The 18484-nt window shown below is 31.8% G+C and overlaps 1 protein-coding gene across 1 annotated transcript in view; it reads right to left on the minus strand.

Annotated features, from left to right (window-relative positions):
* Positions 1-8494: 8494 nt before the first annotated feature.
* LOC111085566 (putative sodium-coupled neutral amino acid transporter 11) overlaps positions 8495-18484 on the minus strand; it is a 62644-nt gene continuing 52654 nt past the window's right edge. Inside the window, exons 10-12 of the mRNA XM_022384723.1 lie at positions 14041-14153; positions 11629-11763; positions 8495-8767 (exon numbers count right to left, since the gene is read on the minus strand). Of these exons, the coding sequence (XP_022240431.1) occupies positions 8495-8767; positions 11629-11763; positions 14041-14153 (521 nt within the window). The remainder of the gene's footprint in view (positions 8768-11628; positions 11764-14040; positions 14154-18484) is intronic.

An 18484-nucleotide genomic window follows, 5' to 3' on the forward strand; every position in this document is an offset into this window, starting at 1 on the left:
GGCCATGTCGGGCCCCATGATATTGTGTAGAACCTTTGAACTCATGACTTGTATCAAGAAGATTATCAAATTTATCTTAAATTGAATTAATTTAGCGTGCAAGATACAGTAGGAGAAACCTCGTTTGTTTAAAACGAGAGTGAACTGAGCTCAGTACATGAAATATTGTGCTGTAGAACAAATGTTATTGTATCAAATAAGCTGTAAGAAATAAACATTGTTACGTAACTTATTTAGAATATTTGTATTTGGAAATAGAAAACTGACAACCTCAAATCTAAACATTCTCGTTTTCTTGGAAACTTTGAAATTGATTTGATTAAAAATGCTAATATCTAGAGCAAGGTAGTATGCTTTGTTTTTAGTAAAAGAAATTTTGTTTGTTTTTCAGAGTGAGTATATATACAGCTTCATTTAAAGCTTTTTATTACTTCACTTTTATATATGACTTCTTAGTTCTTAAAACTTATAAACGATTTGTTGTTCCTTGATTCTTATAAACAGCTGCTTACTACGCGAATAATTTGTCCATATATGGAGCTTCTTATAGTTTTCTTAGAGTCGAATACGGCTCAGTGGTTAGCGTACGGACTGTGGAGCTGAGGTGCGTTATAAGAGTTACGATCAAATCACACTATTCGATCTGACAAGGGTAGCTCCAGAGTTGGCAGTGGGTAGGCTTGACTAGATGTCTTCCTTCTAGTCTATCACTCAAAAATTTGGGACAGCTAGCACACATATAATTACAGTACTCACATTCTTACATAGTGTCTTACTACTTGATACAGTTTTCTGCTACTGGAACTTATATACAACTTATATTTCTACAACCTCTTAGTCTTTACTGTTTTTAGTAGTTCATTATTATATACAGCTTTCATTACTTTATATTTTTATTCTTTTTCTTGGTACTTTGTACTTTACATAACTTCTTATAGGTTGAAATATACCCATATACAGTTTTACTCTTTCCAGTAAATATTCAGTATCTTATTACTGATAACTTCGAAGGAGCTTCCTTAGGGCTTCACACATATCTTCTCACATTCAAAAAATTTTCTTTCCACTTGATATTTATAACTTTTTACGAATATACAATTTCTTAGTTCATCGTACTTATATGCATATTTTTTCCTATTTAAAACCTACAAACAAATTTTTATTACTTAATATTGATATACGTTTTCTATTCTAAAGTCTATTTTTTACAAAACCACTTACTACAGATACGTGTGTATCTAATGCATTTTCTTTGTAGTTTGTCATTTAGAATAGAAATAAAGCAAACAAAAATTCTCATATTGTATTATTTCTCTTTATTTACATGCTATGAATAATTAACAGTTGTATAAAAATAAAACCTAAGTTTCGTTAAAAAAAGACATTTTTATCTCTATTATCTAAATTTTAATGATCGAAAGAAACTGGACATCATTTATCTAGTTTTTAATATAATGGCTACAGTACGGAATATGTATGATAGAACAAAGTTTTTATTAATATAATGGCTACAGTACGGAATATGTATGATAGAACAAAGTTTTTATTAATATAATGGCTACATTACGGAATATATATATGACAGAACAAAGTTTTTTATTAATATAATGGCGACAGTACGGAATATATATGATAGAACAAAGTTTTTATTAATATAATGGCTACAGTACGGAATATATATGACAGAACAAAGTTTTTTATTAATATAATGGCGACAGTACGGAATATATATGACACAACAAAGTTTTTATTAATATAATGGCTACAGTACGGAATATGTATGATACAACATAGGCTACCTGTTCGAGAGCAACTCTCACGTGATTGTCGGTATTTTCTGGAGGCCAGGTACTATTTCCTTTTGGCCCAGAAATACAGAAAACTCCTGCGTTCTTCATGAATCACACAATTATATTTCTAAATGAAGAAAGTAAAACTGCTATAAAGTAGCTTTATGATAGATAAAGTTAATTATTTATTATTATCTATGATTAACTTTATCATTAACAGTAAACCTTGATAACACAATAGCGTTTGTTGTCTTATACATATGTGTTGGGCCGAAAAGCCATTTTTCACACTTAACTCTTGAAGTTTACTGTTGCCCTGTATAAATACCAGGTTATTCTAAAAGCACCAGCTACTCACAGTACTAGTTATTATTCTGTATTCTCCAATCATAGTTAGGGAATTTGCCTTATAAAATTATCAGATTCGTTTCTACTCTTTGAGTACATAACATATCGATCACAAAACTATTGTATACCTTTAGAAAATTTCACATTCAAACTCTCCCTATTAATACAAAGGTCTACTGGAGCAACTAGTATTGGAAACAGTTTAAACGGAGTTTCGTCACATGACAACTATTGTATATTTCAGTAACAGTACCTTTAAGAATGATGTGTACAGTTAAGGAAAGAGTATGAGGTGGGTAGACTTGATGGATGTATATAACAAGCTTCAACGTACAAGAACGTTATTTATAGGTAAAATCACAATAGTGGTGCTGTTGCAACAGTGGGGAAAAGGCTTTTCCTCATTTCATATATTTTTCCTTTTTATCCGCATTATAGATACTAAGTTGTTCTTTAAGAAAAGCAGTTGTATTACATCTATCGATATCATAAAAGTTGACGCTTAACTTTTACAATTTATTTGTGTACAATGTAATTACACTTGACAGCTGTATTAAAAATAAATAAATTCCAGCTTAGTCAAAAGTATAGAAAAGCGTATCAATGTAAGGCTAGTTCTATGAGACAATTTTCTCTGCCCTGACTCTGATAACCAATCATTCAGTATTAGACAGACTTTTCAAGAAAATACTGAGTGTTTTACAAACACTGCTGACAGAAATTTTGTTTTCTTCATTTGTTACTGTTTATGCTCCACAAATAACAGTCTCGCAGGAATTTACTATTTACAATCTGTGAAATCATAATTCTATAAAATAGTATTTTTTCTGGGAGAAAATTAAAAATTGGAACATATGTTTTCCTTTAAACCAAAGTTACTAACAAAATCAGTTATTATTTAGTTAGTTACAATAAGTTACTGATCTTCTTATTACAATCACGATAATATTGTTTTTTTTATAACTATGGTAGACATTAATCGATATAAAAGCATGTTTTTAAACGCTCTTAACTTGAGGGTCAATGTAGTTTTTAATTAGGTCTAGACTCTAGAGAATTAAGCTTTACATATATCTACAAGCTGAGGTACCCGTCCTTTGTCAGAATTATGAACAAAAGTAAATGAGTGGATGGATGCTATGATAAATAACAAAAAGAAAAACTTAATTTCATACAATTTATTTATAACATAACATATTATTATAATATTCATTATTACCTCACCAAATGGATCGTCACCACCTTTGGTATGGAAGCTCATTGGATCCATGGGAGAAACAAAGAAATTTTCAGTTTTGCATTTTCTGTTTTGCTGTTTTCATGGTCATTTTCGCGGGTTTTACCACTAATTCGCCCCCTGTTGATGGATCTTCATCAAATTTAACATGAAGGTTTGTTGGGTTCATGCGGATATACATGCAAATTTGTGATTTTACATTTTGTTATTTACTGTTTTTATGAGCGTTTTTGTGTTTTTCACAATTATATATCAGGGAAGCAACTTTTCATGTCCTTAGAGAACCTTTCATCAATCATGAATTTGCATAACTTCCGTCCAGAAGACGGGTATTTCAGCTAGTTTGAACTTATGTAACGCCAACATTATGCGACCTTCAAAAGTAAATGCAAGCAGTCATTAAACTTACACAGAAAACGTGTTACATCTGGATTTCTCGGAAAGCTACACGAGAACTATAACGCTAATCGTCCATAATTTATAAGTGAGGGAAGGCAGCGAGTTATCAACACACACCGCCAACTGTTTGGCTGCTCTTGTCACCCCGAATAGTGAAATTTCACAGATACTCTTATAAGGAACTCATGACCCCGTAGTGCATAACGTGAATTGTTTTTTTATTTTTTAGGTAACGGGACGCGAAACACAGAAACATAGTCTGGTACACTAATCGCTGGGCCAGCTAAGCTGACATGTAGTGAAACATACGAAATCGTGAATATACATTTTAAACAATACAATGTGTTGCATTTGTAAACGTACGGGATTAATTGTTTCATACACTCCAAAATTTGAAAAGATCGCTTCATAACTTTGGGTCCAAATACCGTTAGAAATCAACGAAATATGCTATGCCTTCGAAAAATGCTAAAAAGATAGAAAACGTATGCGTCATTTATGCTTGAAACATTTGTGTAATGATATATTTTTTATATATGAATAATGTTTTTTAATTTATTGGTTATTACAAGAATAACTTAAAGCAGAGGTTCTTAAACTTTAATAAGCCGAAGACCTCTTATAATTTAAAACTTTTTCGCGGACCTCCAATCCTATCGATGATATTTGTTTTGAAAAAAAAACATAAAAACTGTATTCCAAAATTAAATGTTTAATTCTTATACATTTAATTTTACGAAAAAAGTGTTTTTTCTATAAATTATATTTATCACCAATTTTTTTGAAATTTCGGACATGACTAGCAGACCCCAGTTTGAGAAACATTACTTAGAAGAAATTTGCTTGATTTTAGCGACTTCACTAGCCAATGAAATCATTGATCAAATATAATTTTTTCTCCATTATGTTTATTTGTAAAATCTTCTCATATTCACATAAAGTGGTTCATTTATAAAATCTCACCTGATATCATTAGAAGTATGTTTGACTTAAAAACCTGAAACCTCAAGAAGCATATTTTACGTTAACGAGTTGAGTATTGACATCAAAATAAGCGGTTTTATAAGAAAGCATATTTTGCATACATACTTAGAGTCTTGAACTCGTTCAACTAACTAGAGTAAACACGTTAAGTATGAACTCCTGTTCCTCAGGTTAGGTATTTAAAATGTTTCACACCGATACAGCGTGGACGTGCATAAGTATTAATGGAAAGTTCGAGTTACTAGAGTTCTTTCGCATGATAAAATATTTGTTTTGTTGTTTACCCATGCATAATCAATTAACTTAGAGTTAAGGCGTTTTCTAATGTTCCATGTTATTGAATCACAGTATCCTAGCAACTAAATCTAGGTAGCAACAATGTTTATATAAAACAAAGTAAGAATGGAAAATTGTTTGTTTGTTGTTAAGCGCAAAGCTACACAATGAGCTATTTGTGCTGTGCCTACCATGGGTATCAAAACCCGGCCTTTAGCGTTACAAACTTTCAGACATACCTCTGAGCGACGTGGATGAGGGCAGTAGAAAATGAAAATGCTTTAAAATAATATATCCTTCGAAGCTAAAAGATCACCATATCCACAACTGTCACCTTTTAGTTTTACAATTTATACTACCATTCTCCTAATCGGCTGCAAGAAATACTACTTAAATTAATCTTTAAAAATGTATAATGTATGTTTGCTTTTAAACTAAAGATTTGATTTGAGGACTAGAGTTTATGGTTTGATCCCTAAGGTGAGTACAGCGCAAATTGCTCATTGTGCAGCTTTGCGCTAAATAACAAATAAGCAAACGTTTATACTTTTTATTCTTGTATTTTTAGTCACTAGAAGAACAAACTGACGATAAAAACATGGGATTACTCACTAGGAGATTATTGTTTTAATAGGTGTGCAAGATTAGATTACAATAAAACTGAAATAATTGAACACATTTCTCTTTACTGGTTTCCAATAAAATGACTTTATCATAACATTTCAACTATACTTTGATGCGATTTGATGCACATCGCTACTTCTTACACAGTGTGTAATTCTGGTATTGAGCAACTGCCAAGAGAACTAGTCGACAGCAATGTAACAAGGTATAACTGAAATATTGTCCCCGATGGCACAACTGTAAGTTTGTGTACTTACAACGCTGAAATCCCGGGTTTGGTTTCCCACGGTGGACACAGCTGATAGCAATGTGGCTTTGCTCTCGAACAAACAACTGAAATGTTATTAACATTCTTCTTACTAAAATCCTGTACTGATCAATAAAGAACGATGTGTTTCAAATGGAAGAACTTTGAAAAACTTGTTTCAACTTGTTAGCTTCTTTGCAGCTTCAATGTGCTACAAAAACCAAATAATCACCCTTGCTCGAAGTTAGGCCACCAAACCTCGTGGTGTGGATGTGAACTGCCTTATCAGCTGGAGTAACGCACCTAATTTACCTGGATGATCAAGGATAGCCTTGGATATCAGCTGGAGTAATGCACTGAATTCCCCTGGATGATCAAGGATAGCTGTGGATTACAGCTGGAGTAATGCGCTGAATTACCCTGGATGATCAAGGATAGCTGTGGATTACAGCTGGAGTAATGCGCTGAATTACCCTGGATGATCAAGGGATGTGGATACCAAAAGTCTATATATCTACATACACTAAAACGTGCCACCATTAGTATCATAGGTCCATGGCCAGCTGTGACGCAGTGGATTAAGTGCAGAGACTGTTGCAACAAGATACAACAAGATAGGTAAGGGGCAACAGTATTTCAAGAATATCTTCCCTAAAGCGTTTATATCATTTGCGAAATTGAAGCTCTGCGACTGAAGTCTCAGACAAAGAAGATTGGAAGTTAAAGGTAAAAGCAAAGAGATCATATTTGTTGACAACCTTCATAAAATCAATGTTGATATAGTTTTCTTTTCGTTTATGCTTTTTTGTATTTTGTCTACTCAAGAATGCCTATTTAGGGTTTATTTGCGTACTATGCAATTTATTTACATTATGAAATATCAATAAGTACACTTTTCTGTTCCTTACGTGACTATGATAAAGTAATTCAATATATGTAAACGTACTTTATCGAGCACCAAAATCCTAAAAAAGTAATGTAACTATTATGTTATCACTGTCATGTATTTTTTCAGTTTTGATTTAACTGCTGGCATGGTAATTGGGTGCACCTTGAGTAATTCCAACTACAACTATTGACGTTATACAACGTTTATAACATAAATAAAACAGTTAACCAATCTGCTTAATAATGACATTTATTATGGCATATGTTCGGTACAAATCTTCCACGACGTGGCACATTACAATTAGAATTGCACAGAATTTCCATCACAACCATACAACAATTTTCAGGGCTGCACTTTTAAAAAAACCATTGAGAATATCGATAATGAAAGAATAAAAAAATATTTCATTTCCATTTCACAATAATATATCCTCGTTTTTTTAAAAAAACAACATAATAGTTACGTGCTAGTCATTCAAGATTAATTTAATATATGGTACGAGGAAATCATGTGTTTAAAGTAGTACGCATTATTTAATCAGTTTACACAAGTAGTGCCAACTTTGCTAGCATAATGGTCATGGATGATGTTGGGTGTTGCGTACTACGCTGCTGGAATTATGGAAGTAAATTCCATTTTACCCGGAGAGGCATGGCCATGTGGTTTGGGCGCTCGACTCGCAATCTGCGGGTCACGGGTTTGAATCCTCGTTCCAACAAACATGCTCGCCCTTTCAGCTGTGGGACCGTTATAAAGCAACAATCAATCCCACTATTCATTGGTAAAAGAGTAGCCCAAGAAATAACGGTGGGTGGTGATGACTAGCTGCCTTCCCTCTAGTCTTACACTGCTAAATTAGAGACGGCCAGCGCAGATAGCTCTCGTGTAGCTTTGTGCGAAATTCAAAACAAACAAACCATTTTACCTTTTTTTATTTTACAACTCATCTTATGTTTTATTTTGTGTTATACAAGTATGTGACCATAATGGAGATTGTAACGCCAGCTCAGGAGGTTAGTTTTGCTTTTCATCTCAGTGAATAACTTGTTCAATTTTATTTATTTTTTTCCTGTTCCATTCGAAAAACCTACCAACCCATCACCGTCTAATAACGGTAAGTGGTAGTGAGAGGTTTGAGAAAATCAAATTAAACCTAATATAAAAATCTCACTCAATAATTTGGACTCTCGTTTTATATTTCCGTCTTTTACCCATTTTTTTTTAAATTAAACATATATTTTATATTTAAAATCTCCATACACAGTTTTTAAAATGTTTAAGCCTAATTATTTGAGCAAACATAAAACAATTCAGTTGGGTTTTCTTCATGCTTAATTTCAGTTTCATGAAAAAATCAACTCTCTCGACGTTGCCTTCAGGTTGATAACCTGTATTAGCATCTTGCTTTACTTTCTGTATTCTTTAACCATTAGTGCTAAAAATATGTATACATTATATCCAAAGAATATTCATCAAAACCAGTACGTCTCACGAAACTAAAACATTTTATTATATTTGTAAGTACATACACATTTTACATATAATTGATAGCAACAGCAAAAAATGAAATTATCACTTCATAGTTTGAAATATTCAATCGATTAAACATAATATAAAAATTGCTAAAACTTTAGAATGTTATTTTTATACTGGAAACAGATATTACAACAATCAATAATTACTGAAATTATCATTTTATATTAGTAAAATGTTTCATTTGTTGGTTCGGTTGCGTTAGCAATAGAGAACAAACCATTTTCTTTGCAGTATAGCATCTCAGCATCATTATTACAAATGACATTATTCGAAATTTCTAAGATGGTTGCTACGGTACCACAAATCATCCCAATGCAGCCCAGCAACACTAGAACCATGGCTGGTAATTTTCTGGGTGATAGGAGTCGTCCTTGTTCTGTACGGATGTATGTTAATGCAGGGAGTACGTAAGCCAGTGGAATACTCGTCAGTATACCCTACAAATGTAAAATATACGTTGTATAGAGTGCATCCTATTAATTAAAATATATTCAGTTTAATGATATTTTACTCTTTGGAATAACTCAGATACCAATGTTCTCGCGTTTCTTGATAAAGAGTAAATAAGGTTTACCAAACATTGCTACGTGTACAATAAATATATATATATATATACAATGAATGAAAAAATTGTTGTTTTGTAATGAAAGTATGAGAAACAAAACGTTTATTGTGATTGTGTGACAACTAGCATGTAAGTGTTGAGTTTTCGTCTCAAATTCTGAAATACCATATCGTATTTCATTAACAATTTGTGTACTTGTGAAAAAATCTTTAACTAAGATACTATTGTTACTTATTTTCCCCTTCCATATTGCTACCATTGCCGATCAATTGTCTATCATCAACCATGTACACCACACCTGAATATCAGATGTTTTTATTATTCGCGTGCGGTTCACACGTTTGATAATCAAACTTTTCTGTAACTAACTTTTAAAGCATTATCTCAAAAAACTTAATATAGGTATTTGAAACAAAAAATAGTACATTTAATCAGTTCTTTCAGGTTATTAAACTGTAAATTTTAATGTATGAAAATAATGGTCTAACATTTCTAAGACTTTTTTGGACATCATCACAATAGTACTTAATTTATTACTAAGTTATGTATACTTTCAGAGCCTTAACATAAAAGATTATTTTTTATCAAGTTTCGTTCTTGTATCGAGTAATATAAACAAGCGTCATATAATCAGACTTTTGTTTAATGTTGTTTTATACACAATGATCTACCACCGTATATCGAGCTCCGAATATCTGGGTTGTAATTCGATGACGAGGAACCCACTTTGAGACTAATAATGGCTGGAGACGGCTTGAATGGGTAATGAAGCCATTCAAGCCGTCTCCAGCCATTATCTGGGTTGTAAGTCGGTAAATTTGCCATTAACCCATCGGGGGATATATATGTTAGAAAATATAAGTCACTTCAACACATAGAAAATCTTACTCATGGTTAAATATTTACGTGATATATTGGTCAAATGACTTCACCCCTCGAGAATCGTACTTTCCACGAAAAGTAAAATACGTGTATCTATGTGCACGATGTGTTTCAAAAATTATTATTTCTCAACTTATGTTAATTAGGATTAAACTAAATCGCTTGAAGACATTCGTAAAAACTTTAATATTTCATGCCAATCAAAGTAATAAATAATTTTTCTCTAGATACACATATTACAATTATATATTTTGAGTTGCAATGTTAAGGCGTTTATTCATGTGCTCATGACTCAACCTTTTAACTTGTGCACATTCTGGATATTGTACCTAAACAGTATATTTGTGGAAAATGTATATGTAGTTTCACGCATAATGAATATAACTGAAGTTAAATTTTTTTTTTTTTACATCTTCAAGAATAAACCTTCAAGCATAATGAGAAAGAGTCCATTCTGAGATAAGTTCCCGAAAGGAACTTTATAGACAGTTTTAGTAAGTTATTAAAATGTAAATTGTTTCTCGGTAGAACGAGAATATTATTGCAATATTTTTCAACGCATTAAAATTGTGGAGTTGATGCTATTTTCACATTTTATTCAGTTAAAAGTTTTTATAACTATTTGTAATTTTGTTTTATTTCTAACGAACGTATTTTTTATCACCTTGACTTAAAAAAATGTGATTGTGGTTTGACCACTATAATGAAAATTAAGACATTATTTCCACTGAGCTAGAATTTTCTCCATAGAAAAGTGGTTGGGCCGTACGCGGCGCAGTGGTTAGTGTGATGGACGGTATAGCTGAGGTTATAAGAGTGACAGTCAAATCCTACTATCCTATCTGACAAGAACAGCACAAGAGCTGGCTGTGGGTGGTTTTGACTAACTGCCTTCCCTCTAGTTTATCACTTCAAAATTGGAACGGCTAACAAAGGTATCTCGAGTAATTTTGCTTATTAAAAGTGATATCTGCATAGCTTTTTTGACGCTTGTATGTGTGTGTTTGTGTAACTTGAGGCGACTTTCGACTTCCCACAAAAAACACATATGACGTTAAGTTTTAATAACGGTTAAATTTTACAACAGATAGTTCTTAAGCTTACAAAGATAAGTGACTGTTATAACTGCTTTTTATACTATTTTTTTCAGCTATTATCGAAACCTATTATTTTGAGTTTTCCCGATGAGTCAGCGGTAAATCTACGGACTTAAAACACTGAAACCTGGGGCTTGACTCCGCGATGGACAGAGCATAGATAGTCCATTCTATAGCTTTGCACTAAGAAAACAACAATGAGTGTTTCATGCAAAATCTAAGAATCCCTTCCTTCAGGTATCTTTTAGAGTGAAAGAGCAGAATATGCTTTAAAGTAAAATGATAAAGCAATACTGAGAGTCATTTGCTGTAGAATACGATCAATAATAAACATCACTATACTGAAAACAACACAAGCAGCTGCACACCACTACACTGTTAAGAAACTAAACAAATAATAATCTTGCTATATTTATGTTCATAATCAGAAAAACAATCAAGCTAGAAAGATGAAAATATTATGTTTTTAACCTTCCAAGTGTTCTGTATTGCATAATATATTTTTATTGCCCAATGGTAGTTCAGCGGTAAACTTTAGGGTTGATAATGCCAAAAATCGAGGTTCGATACGTGCGGTGAGCACTGCGCAAAGTTCTCATTGTGTTTACTTAATCCCAAACGTAATCTTTTTTGCTTGAAATACAGTCATATTCAGTACACAAAAGTAATAATAATTAATAATATTACTCCTTAATAATACTCCTACAGACAATCATTGCAAACAATTTTTATCTTGACCAACTAATCAACTTACATTAACTTGTAAAGGAATTTCGAAGGAATCAGTGAGTGTTGAAAATAAAAATGCCAGGGCCACCAGCAAAACAGTTATGACAGTGTGCCTAAGACAGTTGTCCTCCTTGTCTCTATAAAACGTATTCTGAATTACCTACAAAATATACACACTTTCTAAATATGCAATAATTTACTGACCTAAAACAAAGCAAAATAAAGTGATAACTAATAACAAAAGTTTATTTAAAATCCGCAGTTATGATTAGAAAGTCTTAAAGTAGGCTTTTACATCCTATAATTATTTAAAAATTAAACATATTGTTTTACTACCTCTTCGGCTAAAAGAAAAGATCGACAAATAAACTCGTGGTGGTATAATGATGTGAAAAACGTTCTCATGTCAGCAGTTCGATCTTTTGATTATTTGGAAGGCTGGGTAATAACCAGAGAGTACCTGAAGGTAATTGCTAATTAATTCTATCATACAATGCTGTATTTCGGCCCTGATAGACGAGGGGCCTTACGAAAACGAATAATCCACCATGCTCTTATTGTTTGGAATTTATTCAAAAGACATCACAGTGATTTCCGTCATCTTCATAGTCACCTGATCCCATGGTGTTTCAGAATCTTTATAATAAACTTAAACATCACCTTTGTCATGTAATACTCTGCTGACGACTGTGAAGCAACTGCAGATCATATTATTTAATGAATGGGCTACATTCAAACAAGACACCTTTCGTTATCTTGTGAAGTCTATGTTATTCCTTGTACAGTCTATTATTATGGCAAAATGTAGTCTAAATCTGAAACTAGGGGAGTTTTTAATACAGTAACTAGATAATGTATTAGTTTCAAATAAGCCAGTCAGAAAACCATTGTAGAACTGGTTCAAGAAACCAGACATTTTTGAAACCGACGAGTCTTATAAATTGTAAACGGGCACAAAATTATACATACACATATGAAACTGGTGAGTTCTATAAAATATCAACAAGCAAGAAATAAGACGTCTATGGAACTGCCATATCATATAGAACACAATAAGCAAGAAATAAAACGTCTTTGGAACTGGCATATCCTAATAGAACACTAACAGGCAAGATATAAAATGTCTCATAAAAGTCCAACAGGCGATGCAGAAGGCGTCTGTGGAATTGGTAGTCTCATTATTTTTCTAAAATTTGTGTTTTTGAGTCATGCTGGACTTTCAAATTCAAAAATAGTATATCCCACATGTCTACTATTATATTGCACGAAAAAAAAGATACTATGTACCTATAGAACTTAAGAATTAGGCTAGACATCTGGAAACAATAGAGTAAAAGATATATGCAGAGCTGGAAAGTTTTAATATTTTCTTAAACCACGAAATAAGAAAAGAGCTGATGATAGCTCTTAACAACAGCGTCTAGGAGAGAAGACACCTACTTAACAGACATAGCCAATTTTATCTTCTAATTAACAACAAAAGAACCTGTAAAATTGCTAAGCTTCCAAAGCCAAAACACGAGTAATCATTACATCCTAAAAAACTAAAAATTCTTTGAATCTGACGAGTTCTAATATACTCCAGGAACCAAGAACGATGACATATTAGAACCCAAGAAAGAAAAAGAAAATAATTTGGAGCATCCGACGAACTCTCTTTTAGCATGTTCTAATAACGCATTGCGTTACTGAAACTGGAATAGGTCTATGGAGCATGAAAAGCAACAATGTGTGGAAGACCTGGAGTGTCCTATAACGAACTCCAAGAAATGCGAGCAATTTGTTTTTACTTCTTCATGAGAAAAGAAGTTTTCTTGTCCTGAAAAAATGGGAAGAGACAGCTAGGAATTTACGGAAAAAAACAGACCGATATCATTACTGAAGCTTACATTTAGCGTCAAGTTCTAATAAATTTTTTAACATTTTATTAAGAAATATAAACTATTCGTGGTTGTCTGTATGTTAAACTAGAATACTCTTCAGTTTTTTTTTGTTCTTTTAATGTTGTCTTCATGATCACTGAAAATCAAAATATTTAAATTTCGTTTTGCTTTAAAATAAGATCAACTTTCAAATCTCAAAAAAATAAGAATAATTATAACTAATTTTTCGATAGCTTTCAGATCTCTGCCTCCTTAAGTATACAGACCAACAGCAATCTTGATGAACTATTTCATGACAGCAATAAGAGTTCAAACTTTTAAAATATGCTTAAGTTATTAAATGTTTTTGAAACTCAGAGTATATTAAGATCACGTTGCATATATATATGTATATATCTATATATATACATACTTCTAAAATAATTTCATTTATATCCCAACACAAATGCATGTTATCATAAATTAAACGATTTAAGGTAGAAGTGAAGCAAAGTGTCTCACTGACACTAAGAATACGTGAATATCGGATATAATATAAATAAAGACTAACTGACCTCTCTGGAAGCAAAGCATTCAGTCGGATAGACAAGCATGATCATGACTGCAAAAGTAAATCGAACTGCATTACCCCAGTCGTCTGTTAAACAATAATTTTCCAGAAGGTCTCCTAATTTGATAAAAATTAGTCGGTAACAGAAATGAATGCATGTGACTCTTGCCATTGCAAAATTGAATTATTTAAAACGGTTAACTTTAAAACATTTCACAGCTTTCAAATTATATATTTAATATGCATCAAACTGATTCGTGTAAAACCTGTTCTATAAAGTAACAGAAAACTAAGATCACGAAACCGTAATACATTATAGGAAAAAAAAAGTGCTAATAAGAAACACACAGATAATTGTTAAAAGTTTTCTTGGGTTTATTTAACTCACAACACAAGCAAGCATACTTAGACACTGAGTCTTTCATTATGTGAAATGTTTAAAATATTATAATTGTGAGTCGTAATTAGGGAAACTCTAAATGAATGTTTGTATTCAAAATGTGGGTGATATCACGCCAGTCTTTCAGTCATAATTATATAACTATCTGTGTGGAAATAGAAATTTTATTTTTAACAAAGAAAGACATTTGATGTTTGAATGAAATGACATTTTTGTTCATTTGGGAAGTTTTAGGTTTCAAAGAAACGTGTTGGAACTTCGCTACCTTCTCTGTTTCCTCCATCAGTATATCTATATAGTCATTTTTGTATGTAATTTTATAGACTATAGGTCTTTGTACTAGTCTCAATAGTGTACAAAAAGTAACCGTATTATGATATTACTGTCATAAAACATTTCCTTCTAAATATTGCGATAATTGGCCATTAGAAGAAATCATGATGAAAAATATATCGTTTCAATATAAATTCTAACTTCCGATATGTTAAAATTGCAGTAAAAGGATTTATTTAAATTATAAAAGTCTATCAGTTAATAAAATTTTATACAAAAATAGCCAAAGCTTCCCGAAATTTGGTAAATACTTGCAATTTCTTCTCGTTTTATTTTTCGGGCATAATTTTGGTATGAAACAAAACTCTTTTACCTTTTTCAATATTGGAAACTTGTAATGATTACTAATACAGATTGAAGTAGTTACTTATTATTGTCTAGAAAATATTCTTACACTCAATATAATCCTTAGACAATATAATTTAATAGTATTACTACTGATATTGAAGATTCTAGATAAATTTTCCGAAAGTTATGTTGTTGTTTTTACTAAAAATGAAACTTAGACTGTAGAAATATGTAGAGCACATGATACATTGAATTTATAAGACAATCGATTTCAAACATTCAACTAGTGAGCTATTCCATCTCTATTGTCTAGTAAGAACATAGTGAAATTCACCTTGAATACGTGGTTCACTGACGCAGGAAGTCCTGAAACAGAATATGCTTGACATGATTTTGTCAGATTTTCACTTATAACGTGGGTTTAGAGTGTTTTTCTCATTTATTCCATTTCAATTATTGCTTTAGATGTCATTTGATTTCAACCTTCCGTATCTAAACTTCGTATAATCGCACGTTCAAATATAATCAGTGATTTGAATTTTCACTATACCATGACAAAAATTCTTTTACTTCAGTTTCCTCGTTTTTGTTATTCAGAGGATGTAAAAGAAAATTGTGCCAGTCAAAATAATTATAATACTTGATTAGTGTTTGATTTAAGGCCCTACCATACTTGCTACAGAAACTGATATAACATTTTGTACAAATAATAATAATAAGTAATAAAAATTCCAGTATTACTTTTGTAAAAACATAAAACTTTTGTTTTAAAAGGCCCAAAATCAATTTTTGTTTATTTTTGAATTTTGCCCAAAGCTACACGAGGGCTATCTGCGCTAGCCGTCCCTAAGTTAGCAGTGAAAAACTAGAGGGAACGAACTAGTCATCACCACCTACCGTCAACTCTTGGGCTACTCTTTTACCAAGAAATAGTAGAACTGACCGTCACGTTATAACGCCCCCACAGCTGAAAGGATGAGCATGTTTGGTAGTAGAGAGGTTCGAACCCGCGACTCTCAGATTGCGAAGCAAGCGCCCTAACTATCTGGTCAAACGCGAATTTAACTAGTGTCTTTCGAAAGCAAAACCACAATAAACTTTAATGTTGGATTCAATTACGCTAACTTGTGCAATAAATTTTAAAATTAAAAGCAAGATGAACGTTTAAAATGCACAACAAAATTTTTAAACAAATTTTTTAACAATCGAGTAATTTTATAAATCAAAGGTTTAACTCATTGTAATCTATGAAGGTGGTATGAGTAATTATATAAGAAATTAATATTTCTTTCCAAAATTGTGCATTGTCACCAACTAACCCTCCATCTCTATTTAACAAAGGATTATTTATTTTACAGCACAAAATTTATATTGATTCTCCAATATTTGCTTCACTTTGGCTATTAAATTCGTTAAAAATTATTGTTTCGTGCCATTGTATTGAATGATCTGTTTCGACAATATGTTCAGCAAAAGAAGAATATTCTTTTTTTTTACGTACATAACTTTTATGTTCATTAAGACGATATTTAAAATTACGTTTAGTTTGACCAATATACTTTTGCTGCATAAATTCTCGGTCTATATATATGTATGGAAAGTTGGTAAGTTATGTAAAGATGGATGACATGATCTTTGATGTGGCGAAATGGAGACTAAATTTAGTTTCCGATAAACAGTTGTGGAAATAGTTCCATTATTATTTCTTTTAACAAGAACGTCTAAAAATGTTAAACAATTATCTTGTTCAATCTCATACGTAAACAAAATGGAGTTAGAAGGATCAACATTGTTTAGATAATCAGCAAGTGTGAAAATACACAGTTTTGGAAATAAATATTAACTTCTTATGTACAATACTCACACCACCCGCAAAGATTACAATGAGTTAAACCTTTACTTTATAAAATTACCTGCTTGTCATGTAAGTTTTTACTCCTCATAGTGGTAGGGTAAAGCTACCCAAACATGTAGTTTTTTTAATTTTGGCCGTAGGCCAAATAAAAATTTTATTGTGCATTTTAAACGTTGATCTTGTTTTTAATGTTTTGTACTATTTCGTTTTTCTCATTTTAACAATTTACGCTCAAATCCATGATAGTGTCACGAATTCTACTAAATTGATCACTTTTTTATTTTTAAGCTAATCAGTGCCTTAAAAGTTGAATAAATTGCATCTCACTGCTAGTTAACAGCTTTCAGTTCACTTAGTTATGCATTAGGTTCGGAATATAAAAAAATACTACATAGTGACATCCAGAGTACATTAATTTTATTTTTAAAAATAATTACATTTTGTTGTGCAATCGACTGAAAATAAAATATCCTTATTAAAGAAACTTATAAATTAATATTCTCTCTTTTCGATATTTTATTCATTCAACTTTTGGCGTATAACTAAGATATTTAATGTTACGTTAAGAAATGGCCGTTGCCCATAACAACATAATAATTATTGTTTCTTTATCGCTTAACAATTGTTTTGTGTTCAGCATAAGGTGTGTGAGTGCAAAAGCTACATAGTGTTTAAATAAACTTGCATACAACACTGTTAGAAATACTGTGAATGAACACCCACCTTAAACCTAAACCGTAAGTGTTTCCTGATGGTGTTAAATATGCAGGGTCTAGCCACCAACTGTTCTTAGAAAACATGAAATGACTACAATCTTTGAAGCACAACACGCTGAAATACGTTGATATAAGGAACATAGTTATTCATAACAATGTATTTTCAATCAGCATACAGCTGAAAGCATTTAGTCATTACAACGTTTTCTGTCCAAAAAACCTTTGTTGTTATTGTATTCAACAAATGAACCGATAACACAGAAGTTGGGTGTGTTTGAAAAATACTTTTATGTGTTTCTTCGATCTCCTCTTACACGAATACTCATGTACTTCTTCCAGATATTGGACAACATGAAATAATCTATATACTCTAACATCAGGCGACGTACTCAGGAAATCGTGTTTGGCTTCAAAGTTCAATGTTTGCCGTATTAAAAACAATAAACTTGTTATCGATTTTCCAGATTACTTGTTACCGCTTTTGCAATTTTGTGATTTTTAAGCCATATATTGTGCAATAAAGCATAGTTTTTGTAAGAATTTGAACGATCTGTATGAAGTTCGCATCGGTATGTAATTTGGACATATTTCGTACCACGTAGAGTCGTCATTGTTGTTTTCTTCTGATATATATATATATATACATTGATACTGATCGGAGGATCATATAACTGATCAGAAACGAGATATATATATAGCTTATAGTGATAAATTTTATTGTTTGCTAAAGATTTTTAAGATTATATTATGAGCTAATCAAACCAAGTTTAAACTAGCGGTGGGCAACCCGCGGCCCTTTAGGTGTCAGCCCTGCATCCTGAAAACATAACTCATCACAATGATATAAGTGGCATGC

The sequence above is a fragment of the Limulus polyphemus genome, unplaced genomic scaffold (genome assembly GCF_000517525.1).
Source record: "Limulus polyphemus unplaced genomic scaffold, Limulus_polyphemus-2.1.2 Scaffold474, whole genome shotgun sequence".
NCBI classification, from domain to species: Eukaryota; Metazoa; Arthropoda; class Merostomata; order Xiphosura; family Limulidae; genus Limulus; species Limulus polyphemus.